The following is a 20,839-nucleotide window of genomic DNA, read 5'->3' as shown; positions in this document are numbered from 1 at the left end:
ATATTTTTGTTTGTAATAATACAACATTCGGGATATAATTAGCTGACTGTTCTATCTAATTAGATATACACCAAAAATTCGGAAGTGATACAGCACTTGATTTGATACAGCAAAACTATAAAATTGAATATTTGTATTGCTATAGGGAAAATTTAAATAAAATTACTTTATCCTTTAATTTATCTGTGAATTATCGTTAAATTAGTGTCAAACAGTGTCGTCTGTATCTCGTTGAAAAATGTTAAATATTTTCAGTGAAAAACTTTCGAGTGCAAAGGGTTAATAAAATTGGATGACTACTCTTATTAATTTTTAGTTACACACCCAATCACTTCCGCATTTTTTGTGCATATCCATGAAATTTGTCCAGCACTGAAACAGTTAAGAAACGTGAAGGGAAGTAGCGTTTCCTACAAGCTTATACGACTTTCGCACACGTGTAGAGCACGCTAAGTGTCGAGGGATGGGGAACGAGGGGAATTTAAAGTGTGCCCGAGTGGTGGGGGAAAGATAGGGCCACGATTATCCATGTGGCGCGCCACTGGTGCTGGTCCGGAGAGAGACAGACGCGAAAGCTATCGGAGGAGAGCGAGAAGAAGGAGATAATGAAGCGGCGGAGACAAGTGTTTAATAAGCTGTATCGATAAAGTTGTACGCTGAGATTGGAATTCATCACTGTTCACGCTCTTCACGAATGTTAACCCTTAGCACTCCAGACGGTTTTGTAATTTATCAGCAACTGCGACTAATTTTTATGGTATCTCCAGTAAAAATGAAAAATGCTATAACATACCTTCGATCTTTTATTTTCCTTTTCAGTAGAAAATTTGGATGTGTGGAAAATCGAATAATTTCAGGGTAGTTTCTTTGATTCGTTAAAATATTTGATATTATAACTGGTGTAATATTGGTGCAATATTGGTGCAATATTTGAGAAGATTTTCAATGTACAGATACTATAGAGGATTCTTTATTTCAGTTTCGAGTAAACAACCGAAAAAACAGTTGCTGCTGCAGCTTCTGGTTTAGCAAGTTTTTATACGAAGAACGAATTTCCATTGAGATCTACATTTTGCGTTATCTGGAAGTCATAACAGCTTGAATGGCTTCTGAAGAATATTTTCATCTTCCTCGAGAATACAAGGACATTGTATATTTAATATGTGACGTTAGTTTTCAATATGATCATCGTTATTCTTATTTTACATGCCATAACAACTATTTTCCAGGAATTCATTTTGAAACAACTAAACATCTACCAGAATTTTCTAATAATTCTCTTCATTTTCCAAATCGAAAGTTGATACGAAGCGTCTTCAATCGATTGACATTCGAAGACAATTACTCAGAAAAGTCTCACACTAAACCCACCAAATACGTCAAAATTAAAAGGACAACAGATATTTCTCTAAGAAATTATTCAAGAAATTGATTTAGCGATACGCAAACTGAAATACAAACCGATTAAAGTTCCAATAGTTGCACTCTTGGAGTTTCTATACAGAAATTTCAAAAAGTCAATGCAACTGCTCGGTAGTCGTAGTGTCAAAGCTTCGATTCAAGTGCCCGATGATCGCGTGTAATTAAAAATGAATTTGAAACGACACGATAAGAAGAGCACCGACAAAAAGCTAATCGAAACGAGGCTGGATGAGAAGCACACGCGCGACAAGTGTTTTACACGCGCGTCCGCTCGTCTGAAAGATGTCGTGTCGTCATCGAGATCCCGGACTCGTTTCAGCTACATAAGCGACTCGGTTCGTCCGACGCGTTATTCGCTTCTTTACGATCCGAGAAAAAACCGGAATGCATCGCGTCTACGCGAGGATGTTGCAGCGTTGCACCAAGGACAGTTGTGATAATCGCGTCGCGCTTAGACCTCGTCGAATCGGTTGTACTCACGTGATTTCGACTACCGGTTTTCTCGGAAAATCGACTATACACATAATAACAACTATACTTCTTCGCAGTTTCTGATGAAAATCTTGATTTACGGGATTTACTAGATTTACTAGATTTACGGGCATTTATTGTACACTTCATTCTATTGTTCCTAAAAGAATTGATGCTCGTTTATTTAGATTGTGGCATCTGGAGATTTGATAGTAGGTAATTGGGGTACATGTTAGTGTGATAAACATTTACAAAATAATATTTCTAAAATCCAATATGCGTCAATTTCACGCGTTCCGTAAACCTAGTGTTAAATGATGTCTTTCGACATCTTCGGTGCAAAATTTTAAAGAATTTACTTTCTTCGTTTTATCTAGGTCAGAAAGCTCTTTTTTTACAGCTTCTGAATATGTATAATACATATTATGATTCATATCACGCAGATCGCTGTAAGAATAAATTGATTGTTCATTAAGAATCACCAGAAAGTGTTCCTCTCCGTCGTTCTCGTTTGATTCCGAGTGATATTTCGAGTTGACTAGGTCGAGGCTCGCATCGGCGAGTCGGTTTTACCGTGGACTGTAAATAAAACGTGCCAGGAATTGTTGCAGCCGGCTTACGTCAGGTACAACGGTACAAATTGTTGGAAAGGAGCAAGGTTGCGGCTATAATTGTACAATCGTTCGACGCTCACGCTGCTAGCGCACGTTTCTTCCAGTTGTAAAATCGGAACGCGAGACTTCGTGGTTTTATTTTTAACCTTGCGCCGCCGAGCCTTCACTTACAATTTCCTTCGTCGATGCGGAGAAAAGTAAAATTCCATCTAGACGTTGAAAATTATTAACAAAAGATCAGAATTTTCGTTATCGTCGTGCTAGAATAAGGGAAACGCCTAAATATAGGCAACCGGATGCTTCTGCTCTGTCCCGTTGCATCTGAGAAGGTGCAAGGGAGTGCTGTAATGAATTTCTTCATGCGATGCAATTATGTAACAGCTTATACCCTTGAAAAGTTGATGATTTATCAGTCGAATAATCATATAAATTATAATAGAATACTAAGATACATACGGATTAAACGTCAAAACCAATAACTTGGTACTAAAGAAGATTAACGTACAGTTAGTTAATTAATCAACCACTGAATCAATTAATATCCAATAAATGTAAACAGAAGTACAAAGCAATACAAAAACTCCAAAAAACCCATAAATCCGAGAAGAATTCCTTGGTTGACTTGGTGGTACACTTAACACATTCAACCCAGCGTGGACCACCGGTGGTCCACAGAACAGTCACCACAGTATTTTTAAGAACTCACACAGCTACTCAGATTCCGATGATTGTTACTATAACGTGAAAAGTACTGAAGCAAATAAATTTTTTAGAGAGAAAAAATGCGCCGGGTTGAACGCGTTAAAGCACATCGTGCCAGCACGATGGTATTTCCCTGGCAAAGAAAAGAGGAGCGTCTGCAGTCCTTTAGGCCTGATTTTATTGGTGCGGACTTACCAGAATACATCGAGTTTTACAGTCAACATTTTCTATGGGACGGCCGTTCGCCGAACGGCCGTCCGATCTCTATACGAGCGTTACACACGCAGAATAAATGTATTGACACACGCGTACAATTTTTAGCGAACGTGCTCGCCGAATAATAAGACCGTACACGTCGCCGTCCATCGATTAACAGAGAAAGCCGAAAAACGTCACCTGTCTGCCATTTTCTGGTCTCCTTTCCCTCTTCATTTCCCGAAAGAAAACCGAACGCGACGATCGAACATCACCGGAATAGAAAAATCTTAATAAATTATCTAGACAGTGTACGTCTAGGCTCTGAGGTTGCAGCTTACGCGCTAATTGTATATTTTCATGTATATATATATATTCATATATATATATATATATAATATAATATAATATAATATTTATAGATTTTTTATTAAGTTCTCCGCTCACATGATCGTGTCTTCTCGCGAAGGAATTGACATTTTACAACAGCGAAAGACAATACGTTTCTCAATATTCCCTCGAATCATGCCATCCTCAGGAGACTCTTCTACCGTTGATCTCTACCTCGGCTCATTAATCTTAATTCGTTAAAGTCTATGGTCGCTCGAGAAGTTTCTTTAAAATACAGCCGGATCCTTGATTAATTCCGCCGTCAGATTGAACGCGATCGTAACGGCAATCCTACGTAATCTCTCCTTCGTTCTCGTGATATCCTCGTATTCCGATTTCACCCATTTTCCTCGAGGTACCGTAATATCTCGCATAAAATCGCGTTGCTCGAGAAACGAATAGACGTGCAACGCACTGAAAATTCCGAAGCTCGTTCCGTTGCGAAATTACAGTCGTGGCGGGCGGTTAATTATCTCCCGACGATAATTATCGTTCAACGTTCTCGTTTCACAAATGTAATTTATAAAGTCGTGTATAATTAGTCGAGATTATTAGTCTCCCGAATGGTAATTGTTGCGATTAACGTTGCATTAGGCGCGGTGCGTGCGTTGTACGACGGTAATGATCGTAATTAGAATCTTGCTCGTTTAACAAGTCCGACGGCGACGTTAATGAAAAATCCGTGGCCCAAAAAAATACTATACACACTTCTTATCTGTTTCTCTCTCTTTCTCTAACTACACGCGAATTCTCTCTCTCTCTCTCTCTCTCTCTCTCTCTCTCTCTCTCTCTCTCTCTCTCTCTCTCTCTCTCTCTTTCTCGCTATACATCTTCTAAGTTTCTAAAGCATCTCGTCCCACGCACACACATACGCAAGCTTCCAAGGACTTCGTTAATCGTAAATGAAACGGGTGCACCTGGTGTGTACGCATCTTGACATGACTGTGACGGTAGTAAAATTATGTTCTACGATCGCGCGACGAGTTGTTCTCGATGCTCGAAATAGTCTTTTCTTCCTGTGGCCGTACAGCTGACTTAGTGAACATTCAGTTGGACGATTTACTTTCGGTTTGATGGTTGTCGATTCAATGGAAGCTCCCGGAGGAGAGTGAGATGAGCAAATGTTTCTTTCGTCAATCCTCGTTTGAAACTGCAATGCGACCAACGATTGAAACTGCTAGACAATTAATATCTTTGTTTCGTACTGAGACGAGAAAACAATTGAGCAATCACCTCGAAATGAATCTTTGTGGAAGTTTCGGCTGAGAAATAATTTGTGGAAGTCTAATGTGGCGTTGACGTTCGATGCTTACATGATCGTATACTCTTTGCAATTGATGCAATTGTGACGTTGAATCGATAGAATTATAATAAGATTAATAACGATTAAGTGACGAGAACAACTCGCCGCACCGACGAAAACTCGCATCTCACGTAAAAAACGGATGCTCTTCTCACCGATAGAAAAACTGATATTTGGCAATGGTGGGGGAGCGTCGAGGGTCGTCCACAGGTTTCTGACTATTTTATACACACGCGAAATAATATATTGTTCGCGATTCTGTCGTCTTCTTTTCGGCGCGAGGTACAAAAGAACAGTATCTTGAAAAGACAAGTATAGGCAGGTACTGTATTATGTTTCGCATTTAAGTGACCGACGTCCGAGATACATTTCGATCCGGATGAGTGCAGAGAATTTCATGTTGCAAAGATTATTTCCTTAATAACAACGAATCGTTGAATATATAAAACGCATCGAGGAACGTGTTACTCAACGAAAGTGTAAAATATTCGTTAAGGTCGCTTTTCTGTGAAAAATATTCTTAAGAATTCGATCGAACATCTTTTCATACTCGAAAGAAAGGGAGAAGATACATTTTAATCTTCGTTGCACTGATCCGAGCCACATCGTGCACAGACAATCGAGTCGCATGTAATTCGTCGAGAATTTCACTTGTGTGTGTTTCCCTCTATCTAACGTCTCGTTCGCTCGATGTCGCGACGAGCGCGAATCGCGGGATCTCTTGGGAACGAAGTGTGCGCTCACTTCGAACGCGTTCGTTCGGGAGACCGCCTCCTCGAAGCAGTGATTTTAAAAGCATCTTGAAAGTATCAATTGCATCGTTAGTCCTTTCCTCTATTGTTCAACCCTTTCAAGATAGATTACCTTAATGGTACGATCCGTTTAACACTGAAACTACCGAACGAGTCAAACTGACCCACTGATTTCTCCTTTTTACGATTATTAATAACATAATAGATTCTTCATTAAGAAGTTATTAAAGAAATTGATTTGGCAATACGCAAACTGAATTGTAAATCAATTGAAGTTTCAATAGATGCACTCTTGTAGTTTCTATAGAGGAATTTCAGAAAGTCAATTTCGGTGCTTGGTAGTTCTAGTGTTAAAAGTATGACAGATACACTGTTCACGTATAGAATCATACATTCCAAGGTGTCTTATCGTTAGTATCGATGAAAAGAAGATAGTTTCGAAAAATCTGGACAATAGGTACAGCAGTAAAACAGTGACTCGGTTAACCGAGGTCCTACTGCAATTATATTCGAGTGCTAGTGTTCCAGTTTCTTAACCCTGCTACGATCTACCTTCGAGTCCGAAAATCACATAGGAAAATCATTATTGAACTACGTATCCATTCGCAATAAACAAAATTTGTTCACGTTGAATCATTAAAATTTCGTTGAATCATTTGAACCATTGAAATAACTGAAATTCTTAACAATCTAATGTATTTTCAATGACTAAAATAAATTCAATTTTAATAATTCAACCATTAATCTTTAACACGCTGAATGCTATGGGTCACGTGCGACCCCATATCGAATTACTATAGTTGATTCAACGAAACGATGATTATTTCGAGACAATTCTAAACAACAATCCAATTCAATCAAATGATTTAATATTTCTTCCCTTCTCTATGTTTCGCTCCGCGAAATCGCGTGGCATTCAACGTGTTAATCATTCAAAACAGATCGCACGCACCTATTCATTAACCGCTTGGATGCTAAACAACTTTTGTGGATAATTTACCAAAAATGCGGAACAGATTGGGTGTGTATACAAAAAAATGAATACAAGTACTTATCTAACGAGATCACAAATATTGTGTTATTACAAAAAAATAGCATTCATTCAAATAAATTTACTTCGATTTATCTCTCGAAAAACATAGTAAGAAAATTATAATTGATACTGATAAACAGCGCTCTCCGCAATTTTGGCACAACACAAGAGCGCTACGGCGCTCCTCAGCACTCAAACGGTTGACCCTTTGCACTCGAAAGTTTTTCACTAGAAATGTTCAATATTCTCCGAGATACGGACGATATCCTTTGAAACTAATTAACGAGGAAGTACATATAAATTAAGAAGGAAAGTTATTTTATTTCAATATTCCATATATCGATGCATCGTACAAAGCTTAATATTATATATAAGACTTTACAATTTTGCAAATCAATTCAAGCGGTGACCGAGAGTCACCTCTCGAGTGCAAAGGGTTAAATTCACGAATCGCTGGTCGCGGCTGGGTCGAAAGTGAAAGCGTGAAATCTCTTGAAAGGGTCAGCGAAGCGTCGACGAGATCGATTCGGTGTGAGAAAAACGAGACTGTCCGCTCGGTGTGATCGTTTCGGTGATGCCGGAAGTCGGAATTATTCACGGCCGTCTCGTAAACACGAGCGTGGTTCGCAAACAAGCACGCCGCAGTGTCGCTAAACGCGAGTCGATTGAGTATACGCGTACTCGACGCTCGATCTATAATACTTTCATGTGTTTCGAGTTTCGATTTCCCCGGACCGCGTTCCGCCGGAAATCAGTAGTTTACAATCGTTAATTACAGAGATCTACCTACGTGCTTCGGCCGCGCAGCGAAATCATAGGGGCCGGCCGATCGATCGATCTTGAGTTTCTACCTCGAGGAATGCGATCCTATTATATCGATCCGTCGGGTATACACTTTCTAGATTCCTCTGGTCGTTCCAGTGATACCTGACGCTGGATAGAATTGTGCGTTACTAGAGCAACTTCTTTTAATTAAAATATATCTCCGAGCATGTCTCGTTTCAATGCAATCGTGACACGAGCGATTCGAAATAAGAATGGCCTAACTATCTTCCGAGCTCTCGAGGAAGACGGAAAGAATCTTTCGTGAATCTACTTGGATTCGTTGAAAATTAGTGTTGCTGATAATATCGATTATCGGTGTTAATGTTGGTTAGAGTATTTAGTCTAAGAGTATTTCGTAAAAATTCCTTTGAGAACTCGGAGATAGTTAGATCATTTACTATTCGAAGTTACTCGTTTGTTTGGTAATCACGAATAAATCGTTAAGATCTGCTTGAAGCCCAGTTCGTCCATTTTTCGCGATAATGAACTGTTCGGGCAGTCTATGAATTGCTAATATTTGTGTCTTGATGCGTTAGAATAGAATGTTAATGATTAATGTATACGTATAATTCGAAAAATCGTAGAGGTGGAATATGTATTTTGCAATGGAGACAATTCTGCGCTAAATTATCGAGATATCCGTGGGAAATTATGAACGTTAGCCTCGTGAACTATTTAGAATTATTTGATTTCAATATGTTTCTTCAGAATATAGTTATTCGGAGCTTATCGTAACATTATGTATCGGTAATATCATTTTTGAGCTTATCGTTATTCGACGCAACGTAGACAGACAGAATCTACCTTAAAAATATTCAAAAGGGAACTGTTCCTTCCAGATGAATCATTACAGTCGCAGCAGAAGTGATTTAATAGGCCATTTCGTCGTTGTCAAAGAATCCATGTCGAAACGCATTCCAAATACACATCGACTGCAAATGGGAAAGGAATATTTTCTACATTTGGAACTTAATTCACGAAGGATGTCGCGCGTTACAGCAGTGTCGATACATCGTTGGCCATCTTCGAGTCAGAAGAGCCATCGAGCGAAACTGTTCCATTCCTCGACGTAGAAAGTTCAATGGGAATCGATCCCTCGAGTCAGAAAACAGTGATCTACGAGAGTAGGGAAATTTCGAGACGAATATGCCGATTATTTATACAGTTTTACATCTCTAACATTTATGCTAGTCTTCCACGTCCCTGGTTCAGATGAACGACTGCAATCATAATTCCTCGCCATTCCAATAAACGAACCATTGAACGAATCTCGTTAAAACAGTTCCAAGAATCGACGAATCTCGGATGAAAAAACAAATCTGTCGAGTTCACTCGTCAGTCGGAATATCTTGCTAATCAGTCGAAATGAAGAAAAGACAATCAAGCTCTCAAACAGTTGATTCGTTTCATCGGTTATCGCGATTTCCCAGGGAAACTATATCGTCCACGAAGAACGTGGTTCAGTTGACAATCGACGGCTAACACCGTCGAGAAGTTTGGTCAGATGCTCACTATGTCGATGGGGCAACGACTATTTTGTACAATCTCAACCGTTCGAACAGGTCTGGTCTGTGATCTATGGAAATCGGTTCCCAGTCTGCCAATCCGTTCTTCCTCGATCATTCTGTAAACGTGCATCGTACGATGATTACAATTGACAAGTTGAAATCGTCGGCCTCCGCGTCCGCGTTTGCTGTCCCGACGCGTACAATGGATTATTGAAAATATAAGTTAACGAGCTGTCGTTAACGGTAAACCTTCGCGAACACCGTCGCGCGTTGTTTATCCGTTATCGGAGTGCTCCTGGCTGTTACGGCTGAAAACGGAGACTCGCGTTCGCTCGCGTTGATCTCGACGCTCGTGCGATCCTCATTCACGCGAATTTCTTCGTGCATTTTTGCTCTGGGTCTACTTCGACGTACGCGATTCCGTTCCTCGGTAACCGTTCGATTTTACAAATTTCCCGTTCGCATGTCTCAAAAATAGTATTCTCGTAACCCTTAAGCACTTAGGAGTCCTTGTCCAAGTTCCATTGATTCACTCGTCAATCGACAAAGAAGATAAATACATTAATATTCGATATCATCGAGATCCTAGATCAACGGAATAAACGTAACATCTTACGAACGAATCGTTTGAAAATAATGAATCCGATGATAATAATCTTCCGCGGTATACGAGTAATTATTAAACATTGACTTGTCGATCTTCCACGAACGATCATCGAACGTCTATATTAAGGATCAAGTTCTTGTCAAGAAAGGCATTCGAACAAAATGCATCGCTATATCGTTCGTTTTCAAAAAATCTATTCAAAAATATATCTCGAACATTTCTCAGACGAATCAAGGATTATGAATCGTTCTTCAAGTTCGTGAACGAGTCCCCGAAGAAAAACTCACGAAGGTCATCTCTATCAATGTTCTCCGTACAATCAGTCGACCTTAGATGATGATCGTTAAGGAAAATCCAGCTAGCCGTAACGTTCCCACTCGAAAGAGTCAGGACTATGGTAGAAAGGTCCTGGCGTTCGTCTTGTGCTTTCTCTCTGGTCCGTTAGGAAACAGTCGGCCCGGTTTGTGCGCGATCACGTGAACGTCTCGTCCCTTGCGGAAGCATCCGGCACGCCACGGAAATCATCCCCTAAATGCCGTGTCAAGCCTCGCTTCTGGCGTTTTAGAAGAGGACGCAGCCGGAGCTCTGCATCACCCCGGAGATGAACATCGGCGTCCCGGCGCTGAGGCCACCGTCAGTCTTCTGGTGCTCGTTCTTGTCGTACTCGCAGTCGAAGTAACGACTCTGGACAGTTTGAGTTGTGGTGAAACGATTTTATGAGAGATTTCTGGTGAAATGATCTTATGAAAGATTTCTGGTAGAATGGTTTTATGAAATGCTTGTGGTTGAATGGTTTTACGAAAGATTTCTGGTAAAATGATTGTATGAAAGGCTTGTGGTAAAATGATCTTATGAAAGATGTGTGGTAAAATGGTTTTATGAAAGATTTGTGGTGAAATGGTTTTATGAAAGATTTCTGGTAAAATGATTGCATGAAAGATTGCTGGTACAATGATTTTATGGAAGATTTGTGGTACGTGGAATTGGGAATGATGGAATTGACTATTTTAAAGTAGGAAGTTGCAAGTAGTGACCATTAAGTGATCGGTTAGTGGCTATTAGTGATAACTGTTGATTACTAAGTGACTACTAGTGATCACCATTGGTCGCTAAATGATTACTATTGATTATTTTTTATTACTAAACGCCTACTAGCGATCACCATTGATTAATAAATAACAACTAGTGACTAGATCACTAAGTGACTACTAAGTGATTACTGACTGACCACTACAGTCTATAATAGACTATATACTATCTTTGATAAATTTTCCTATGATAACTATTAATTTAACTATAATATCTTTGTAAGTTTGAATAGATCAAATATAAGTGTCAGGTTTCGGTAATCACTAGAAGCTTAGTAGTTAATTTGAAGATGGGTAATTTAAACTTCGTTAATTATCACTGGATCTAGGGAACCCGTCAATTTGACGGATATTGAATACTTTCAACAATATTTAGTAGCCGTTTAAGTCGATTTTCATTCGTGCAATCTATATAAATAAACATGTCGTGTTTTAGAACCAATAGAATAAACTGCAGAATGAACGTCCGTAAATCCAGTTCCAAGGGACAGATTGTTATTAGAAACGTCGACGGAAAATGTACCTGGCAATCCAAGCATCTGCAATGGTCGCTCATCTTGCAAGTGATTCCCCACTGCTTCGCCACCGCCCTGTAGAATTCCTTGCTCGACTTGTGCAGGATCTTTGGCCCCTTCGTCTTGCCGTCCTCCTCCGTCGCCTCGTTCCCATTGTTTTTGTCGGTCTCGTGCTTCTGCGCCTCGGCCGCGTGCTCCAATCGCGTCTAAAATTGTAATGGAACGTGACATGAGTTCCCAACAGTTCTTATCTCGACGCCACACCGAGTTATTCTGATCGCTGATTCACTGCGCTATAGTTTGATCGATGCTCGCTAGTCACCGAACGGTGTTTCAGATACTTTCTACCGTTGATCGCTTTATTAGTCATCAAAGTACCATACTATTCATCGAAATTACAATACATCACCTTTCAATTCTCGCATTAAGCTTCTTTTCATAGAAAATGATAATTTCTCGAAATTTAAAATATACGTAGAATTTCATTAACCCTTTGACGAAGATTCTTCGAAATATACGAAACCTTCGGTAGATGACGTTAAATTATATATCGATTGCTTAAATAATCTGATGTAAAATACCTGGTGAACTCATTATTCTAAATTTTCACTTAGACCAGTTCCATAATTATGAGAACATAATTAGATATTACGTAGATACGTAACTCGTAAATTTACGAAATAGTGAGAAAGTGCTTTCAAACAAAATAAATAATTAAGTTACACATGGAATCATTTAAAAAAAATTTAATTTCTCATACATGGAGAAATTTTCGCAATGCATATAATTCACCGCTACTCAAAGATTTCTGGACGCCAAAACGCGCATCTTCTTGTAATGAACTGGTTCAAAGTGGCTTTCGTCATTTGAAAAACAACAACAAAAAGAAATAGCATAGAAAAGCACCGCACAATTCTAAATTACTAAAAAACAATCGTAACACACAAGACAACCGATGTGAAATAAGAATGTTTAATAAAGCAACTAAGTTGACAATAGTGTAACGCAAACGTAGCAACGCCAAACAATTCATAATTATTCCTATCTTTGCTACAAAAGGCAAACTCTATGGGAAAACGCTTAAGATTCTCGTGGCGCTTAACGTGTTAACACTAAAACTACCAGAGGGGTCAAACGACCCATACCCGATGTCTTCTCTTTGCAATTATTAAAGAAATTCATTTAGCACAATTGAATTGTAAATCAATTAAAGTCTGAACAGACGCACTCTTGGAGTTTCCGTAGCGAAATGTTCAAAAGTCAATCGAAGTGCTCGGTAGTTTTAGTGTTAATGAAGCGAGCGAGCTAGCTAGCTCGCTTCCCGTGTTATTGTAGCTCGAGCGCGAGAGGATAATTCTTTATTCCCCGACGATAACCCAGATCCTCACCTGTTCGATAACGTGCTCGTACGACGGGGGCGGGAAGCTCGGAATGGCCGGTTCATTCCTCACCATCAGGCTGTTCGAATCAAACGCCGGCGACTTTAAATTGGATTCCAGCTCGGTGGCCAATTGCAATTGGTTCACGGATAGTTGAACGTTCGCCCCCTTCGCGTTGTCCTCCGGGTCGTATCTCTCGTGCCTGTTCCTCTCTTTGTTGATGTCTTTCGCCGCCTCTTTTTCGCTGTCCGCGTCGTTCTCCTCGGCCTCCTTCTCCGTCTCGCTGTCCATCTCCTTCTCCTTCTCCTTCTCGCGGTCCTTCTCGTCGCTGCTGCGCGACTTGGACATTTTCGAGAACGGGAACTTGAACGGCGCCAGTTTGATTAGCTTCGGCTCTCTCGGCTCGTCTGAAACGGACAGCACTCGTGGAGACAAAGGATTTTTGTGTCGACCGGTCGACGGGACGTTTTGATTTTATGCACTTCGCGCTGGCGCTCTGAGTTCCCTTTGCGCTCGGAATCGTTCGGTTCGCTGGAAGTTTCAGAGGAAGACGAGATTAGAGGAAGACGGTGGATTAGACGGATAGCGCGCGATTAACCCTTTGCACTCGGGAAGTTTTTCACTGGAGACACTCGGTGCTCTGTAATGAGATGCAGACGACATTTCCGGAAATCGACTTTGCGAGAAATCGAGTATGCGTTGAGGAGGAATAGCATTTTCTTTGATTGCATCACGTTTCGATGCGTTATACGAAATTTTATGTTCAACATCGAACTTCACGATTTTCCTGGGTTCGGTTAGTTAACCCTTAGCACTCCAGATTGTTTTGTAATCTATAAGCAACTGTATCTTTTATAGTACTCCTAGTGAAAATTAGAAATGCTATAACATTTCCTCCATTTTTTATTTTCGTTCGTAGTACAAAATTCAGATGTGCGGAAAATCTGATAATTTTAAGTTTCTTTAAGATTCATTAAAATATTTAATATTACAACTGGTGTAATATTGGAGCCTACAGAGTTCAAAGGGATAAAACTATCCACACCACAACACAAGCACCATAAAAGATAAAACTCTTCAATACACTAATTCTACCTGCCATTTTCTAATTACAAAATATATCGTTAAGATACCCCAAGGAATCGAAACCTCTCGGAACATGATCTCAACCCTCAGAACTCCCAGCGAAGGAGAAAATCGACTGAGAGGCGCGTCTGGAGTGCAAAGGGTCAAACAGTACAACGCGAAACGCGAAATACTATGAGAATTAAGATATGTAAAGAAACTTTCGGGATAACTCAGTATCTTGTGCATGGATTCGAAATTGAATAGTGTATTCTAGTATTGTAAATAATTTCATGGGATCATGGATGTTGTCAACTGATCATTGAATTGTATTCAATCTGAGCACTCGTTTCGTAGACCTAAACAGATACGATAATCATATCAACGAGAGATTATTGATATAAAGCGAATATTATCAGGAATCTGATTAAAATTCAAACTACGCAATGGACGAGGAACAAAGAAATAATAAACCCGTTCCGAAGGAAAAGAAAATAGAAGCAGTAGTTCCTTGCGGCTGAATGTAAACGCGTCCATCAATGTTTACTGGTTTATTAGGTTAACCTCAGCTACGAAGTCGTCCCTTGTACCACGTAATAATACATAATTCCTTGTTACAAAGTTCCTCGGCGGAAGAAGGGGCAAAAACGGGGAAAGGACGAAGCAGAGGGAAACTAACAAGGGATGAAAGGAGAAATTTATTTCCGCGGAGAGTGGCTGCGTCTATCAATGTTTACAGGTTCTTCCGGATTAATCAAGACTCCGCTTCCCATCGAGCAATAATTCGATATTCCCTCATCACGAAATTCCTCCGCGAAGAACAAAAGAAAAAGAAATCTCCCCTCACAATTCAACTCATCCATCTTGAAACTCTTGAACGCCAAAAAACCCGACCGAACAAGAACGTCGAAGAAAGAAGTTATAGAAAAATAATAAACCATGCGAGAAGCAGTCCCTTCCCGTGGCGTCTTCTGAATATTTAGAAAGCTCAGCTGGGACCTGGGGAATCGCATGAGAATCTCATGAAAACCGCGGAAAACACGATGCTCCCACGAACCGAGCGACCAAACGATCGTTTTCTGGGGAAAACTCGATAACTTGAGAAGTATGAGTGATACAAACAACTGGTTCAGATAAAAGTTGTAAGGTATAGAGCTAAACATATGGTGGTTGTATATTTCTTCACATTACGGAGATATCGAGAAGTTTCTCCAATGACAATGGACACTGCTTCGATTCCAACGATATATGAATAGGGTAGTAAATCGCGAATTCCGGAGAGGTCCAACAATAAACACTTCAGTTGCCAAAATTGATTTACATCTCTCCTTAAAACACAAGAAAAAAAAGACTGTAAAACGAAGGTATTTTAACACTAAAACTACCAGTCGCAAAGGGTTAACATTAAAACTAACTGCTGGAGCAATTTGAGTGACTTATTTCTGAGTTTTCATAGACATCAGAATATATCGTTCGAGACTCGATGGGACCCTTATCGCTGTACCTGTGCGAGCAGAAATTTAGTTAACGATTTACCGCGAAAGCCGTGTCATAATTCGAACGCTCGATCCGAGAATGACTGTCTCTCAAATGAAAACCATTTCGTATAGCAGCAGTCACTTAGCAACGCGTAGCTAACCTTCAATTCTCGTTACGCGAATAGTCAGATTCCAGGATTCCGTCCACCGGCGGGCACGCGGCGCGGGGGGAAGGAAGAAGCTCGGAGTCCGAGGGAAAGCGAAGGGGGTCAAAGAAAGTAGTTCATTCCCACGAAAAGGTGTGTCCCCGGGTGCGGGTGCACCGGGCTTCGTCTGTCGTTGACCCAGTGGCCGAGTTTCGCGTTATCGGTCGACCTGGCGCAGCTGCGGCTGACTTTAAAGCCGCCGACTCCTCCAGGAGGAGTCTTAGCTGGCCGACAAACGCGATCCGGCCGCGATACGCTCGCCGATCTCTAACGGGAATTAGCATCGCCCGTAATTCCGTGGTTCGACGATCGATATCGTCGCGTCCTCGCGTATCGTCAAATCACGCAACGCGAGGTCCGTTCGAGCGAACTTTTATTCCATGTCGGTCGCATGTTACGATAATGCACAGGCGTGTATAGTTCTGGCAGAGTGACGATACAATACTGTTTCGATGTTTTTTTTTGGACAGGACTGACCTGTAGATTGAGTCTGGTGGTTTTTGAAAGATACCTAGAGCATAGTGCTCTCTACCCTTTTAATTTGATAACTGGTTCACCAACAGGGAGGTTATGTTTAGCAGAGCTGCTTCGATATTTGGAATATAAAAGTTTCAAAAAACTTATAAAAATCGCCTGCAAGTTAACCCTTTGCGGACGAACGTCAGCGTTTCGGAGAGACGAAGTGTTCATACTTGGAAGACTGAGTCGCAGGGAAATGATTGAATTACTCTGACAGCAAGAGATCAGCTCGTGCATCTCTTCCTATTAATTAGGTAATTGATATTTAATTTAACTTCATTTGTTGGAGACTTTATATTTCAAAGTATCTTCGCCTGCAAGTTAATTGCAACATTAGCGCGGCTCACCGGCTCCTTAAAAGTCACTAATACTAATAAAATACTGTTTTGCTGTTGCTTAAAACCTTTTTATAAGGTTTTCATGGAGAAATCGAGGGTAAGTAGGAGAGCAGGAGGGGCAGTGAGGGAAATTCAGGGAAATCCAGATGCATAAACATGTCATTATCCAGGAATTGAGAATGAAGACATTTCTAAACTGATACGCCCCTGCATCATCCCTCTAAACGCTTCAAGTCCCCTGTCCGCCCCCAAAAAGGACGCCATAAGAAATCTACGCGAGAGACTGCGACCAGGCCCTGTGTTTTGGATACAGCAAATGGGTTTTCTCCGAGAAATAACGGAATCGGCCGCCGAGAGGAACCGATCCCTCAAAATCGACTGCATTCTGGTTGCAGTCCTCGCACGGAGCACTCCGCGATTCCACATTTACGATTCTACAGTCGAATTCTATTACGATTCTACAGTCCTCGCAGCGAGGATATATCACAGCGAAAATATAACGCAACAGGAAAGGCCTTTCACAAGGGACGATCGGATCGGTGAAAAACGAAAATGAAAATAAATATTCGTGTTACATAAGGAATGAGAAAATTCGCTTTACAGGGAAAAGTAAGTGTAGAAAAATAGGATACACGAAGTACCAGCTAATAGCGAACCGTGGTTTGGGGAAAAAGGTTTGGGACTAAGGGTTGATTGGGGACTGAGTAGATGACGAAGGGGAAATAGGTCGACACACGGAGGGCACACCGGAAACACCTCCTTCCGAGCCTCCGTGTCTTAACCCTTTCGCGACGGGTGCCGCATATATACGGCGGCCACTTTTTGGTCCACAGAGGCTGACGCCGCTTATATACGGCAGTCATTTATTACTTCACAGCGGCTGATGCCGTCGATACGTCAGCCACTTATTGGTTTTTTTATATTATTATTTTATTTCAACAACGAACTCGAAATGAAGCTATAAATACATTGGCGGCGAAGTATGGTTCGCTTGCGCTTTCGCGAAAAGTGGCAAAGTATGGTCAGTCGCACTGTCGCGAGAAGTGGCGAAGAATGGTACAGGTGCGCCGTCGCGAAAGGGTTAATTGTTTTCGATACATCGCTTGTTTCCGCCGGTCGAACCTCTGACTCGGAGTTCCCGTGCACCGGACGCCGACGCGGAATGTAAAATCGCGGGCTGGCGGCCGGAGAGGGAGGCGTTTGAACTACATTTTCGGTCGTCCGAGCGATTATTGGGAAACTGGGACGGCCGCGGACACCATATTTAAAGCGATATCCCCATTCCCGGATGAAAAATTGATTCATTTCTGGCCGCGATTCCGAGCGGGGCCGGCGTACGGGTGAGTTCAATTGAATACAGGTCTTAGTTGACGAATATAATCTCCTTCGCAATACTGTTTAACAGTAGATTCGTTCTAAGTGTTGAAACTATTTCCTAAATCACTTTCCATTTAATCCAACGAAATCAGTGGAATATTAGAAGCTTCGGTGGAAAACTTGGATGAAGGCTGAGTCCTTTCGGGTAGTTTGTTGGGAGGGTGATCTTTTGGTAAGTACTGATTTCTGATTGCGTTCTAGCGATGAATACTTGAAATGGAAAAAATATAATATTAAATCATTTGATTGAATTGCATTGTTATTCTCGCAGGTTCACCTAGCTGAATGTCACCACAATGGTTAGCATTATTTATAATATAGAAATGTTTTCAAATCATGGTCTAATTGAGTGAACTATAGTAATTCGATTTGGTTGGGGGTGACCCCCATGGCATTCAACGTGTTAAGAGATAGTTTCGAAGACTTTTTACATATTATGTATCGAGAGTGGTCAGTATTCAAAGGAAAAATTGCATCCATCCTCTATTTTTAAAGAGAACCATAACCATACAAGAGTCCTCGAGACGAAGAATCAGCATTTGGCAAGCTTCGACCACCGATAAAGCGATAATCAATTCACGAACTCAATTTCGAAGGGAATCATACGTTTCCAGCTATGATTACTTCGAAGCTGGCAACAATTCGACTTTCAGAACCGACACGTAAACCGCCCGAGGCTGTTGTCCCGCGCAGCTCCAGTTTGAGGAGAATTTTTGCCGCGAAGCGTCGGCAAGCTTGCTCGCCTAATAGTACGAGCTATTGTCAACATTAAAACTCATACAGGGAGACAAACAGCAAGTCCTGGCGGGCCGGTCGCGACCCGAAGATATTTCACGTCGCGAGCAGAAGTCAAACTGCGCGACACCCGTGGAACGCAGTCGTTAGCGAAGCTTTCAGCGTGCAGACCAGACAAATATTTGCTCGCTAGGGCTTAGAATGGCATTAACGAAGCGTCCCGCGAACAAACAACGAATAAAGATTCCCTCAACAACGCGCGAGAACTGTCATGGAAGTAATCTTTCGCCTCGCAGCTCGAGAAACGATTATAACGGGTCAGCCCGGAACTGCTTCCAAGTTTTTAAGGTAATAACGGAACAACGCGATGAAAGGGAATTTAAATATTTCCACGAATGACGCGTCCATCTTCATTATATATGATTTCTTGGAATGCTACTAGTAAATTCATTCCATTTTCGATGAAAACAGTTCATCAAGCTTATTCTACGTAGTATATAGTCTTAGCAAATAATATTGGGAATGGATGTATTTGAGTGTGTGAATATATATATTGATGAGTGATGAATGTGTGCAATAGACGAATGACGCGTGTGTGTGAGCGTGTTTTGAATGAATGTTCAAAGCTTTGGAATATTCTAGATTATATTGATTTTATTATGTTGATTATATTTGATATATTGAATCTAGAATATTCCAAATATACGTGAAGTTAATGCATGGTAATGAAAGAACGTTCTAGAAAGTGTTGCCAAGAAATAATTATACTGTTTCTAATAAAATTCTCTTTCTCCTACAATATAAATATCAATGTTCTATCGAGTGAAGACGAGCAACAAATCATAGGACAAATAATGAGTCCTTCAAGAGCAATATCTATGGAAGTCACCAACCGTGACGCCACTTCAATGCACGACCTAATGCAAACCATTATACAGAAATCTCATATAAATACTTCCACTTCCCCTTAACACTAGAACCACCGTACCAGTCAAAATGACTGATTTCTCTTGTTTAGCAATTATTCATATCTTCGAAGCATCGAATATTCTAAATGATTTTGAAAATAGTTTCATTTCAGTACTATAATGAATGTCAGAAACTGAAAATAATCTACTGTTACAATTTTTATAGGAATTGCATATTGATCGTATTAAATGCTCGGTAGATGTAGTATCAAATACACCCCTAACTAAACATAAAAAAATACTTATCAATTTTACTAACGCCTCGACTACCATAGTCCATTCCATCTTACCCCGTTCATCGAATAGAAGCATTCTACAATTCCTCTTTCGATGTCCCATCACAATCCAATTCTACTCCCTGAAAATCCTCGTCCGTCATCTCCACGGTACAAAACACAACCAAAATCCCAATTAGTATCTGTAATCGAAGTTCCAGCGATGGTCGGGTCCGGGACCGATACCCAATCGCGCGAGCTCAGAAGCCGAAACACAATTTCCCCGTGCTCGTGAACTTCTGCGAGCGATTTTAAAGCCCACGCGCCGCGCCGCCGGTCACAATCCGCCTCGATTACGTTTCGCACCCACGCCAAGTATTCTGCCTAATTGCGCCATTGTCGCTAACAGCGGACGCTTCTTCCGCGCTTTTCCCCGCTCGCCCCGGCCGCTTTCTATGATTGCATTCCCTGGCTCCATTAACCCTAAATAGTTCGTTCAGGAATTGATTAGTGCATGATTAATGGATAGAAAGCATCATGGGGTTTATTCATTACAAATCCCACGTGTTGCCGTAGGGAATAAACAAAGAAAAGGTACACTCGCTTGGTGACAATAACAAAAATCTGGAGAACACTTTATTTCTATAACTCGCTGACTCTTATGACTGACTTCAATATAACTGTCCGTCGTTGTCTTTCCCTTTTCTTCCATCCCTTTTTACTCTCAGTCACTCACTCACTCACTCATTCGTTACCCTTAGCCACACAAAATTCCTAGGCACTAAGCCCAGGTCACCCAAAAACATCCACTCGGTCCCAAACACTCTTCATTCACACTCCACGTTTTTCCAAACCGTTTTGCAGGCATCCTCATCAGTTCAGTGGTTTACAACATCTACTCTGACTCATAACTTTCACTCATCTGGAAAAACCCTACACTGGATTAACACGTTGATTGCCACGGTGGTCACTGGTGACCGGAGCTTTGAAACGGCTTGAGAACAATTATATTCCATAAAACTGACATCAATAGTAGATAATTAATAATTATTCCTATTTATATTTGTTACGAAGGTGTAAGTGGTACGGAAAACGCTGTTTTTCGTGGTAGTGTTAATATGGTTAGAATATTAG

The 20,839-nt window shown here is 40.9% G+C and overlaps 1 protein-coding gene across 1 annotated transcript in view; it reads right to left on the bottom strand.

Annotated features, from left to right (window-relative positions):
- Window positions 1-3,375: 3,375 nt before the first annotated feature.
- Window positions 3,376-20,839, bottom strand: part of LOC116435125 (uncharacterized) — a 30,119-nt gene continuing 12,655 nt past the window's right edge. Inside the window, exons 2-4 of the mRNA XM_031994357.2 lie at window positions 12,814-13,211; window positions 11,434-11,631; window positions 3,376-10,506 (exon numbers count right to left, since the gene is read on the bottom strand). Coding sequence (XP_031850217.2) covers window positions 10,384-10,506; window positions 11,434-11,631; window positions 12,814-13,152 — 660 coding nt within the window. The 5' untranslated portion in view covers window positions 13,153-13,211 and the 3' untranslated portion in view covers window positions 3,376-10,383. The remainder of the gene's footprint in view (window positions 10,507-11,433; window positions 11,632-12,813; window positions 13,212-20,839) is intronic.

This window comes from Nomia melanderi, chromosome 4 (assembly GCF_051020985.1).
Source record: "Nomia melanderi isolate GNS246 chromosome 4, iyNomMela1, whole genome shotgun sequence".
Lineage (NCBI taxonomy): Eukaryota > Metazoa > Arthropoda > Insecta > Hymenoptera > Halictidae > Nomia > Nomia melanderi.
The sequence above is the reverse complement of the archived record's forward strand: the minus strand, read 5'-3'. Positions and strand labels throughout refer to the sequence as shown.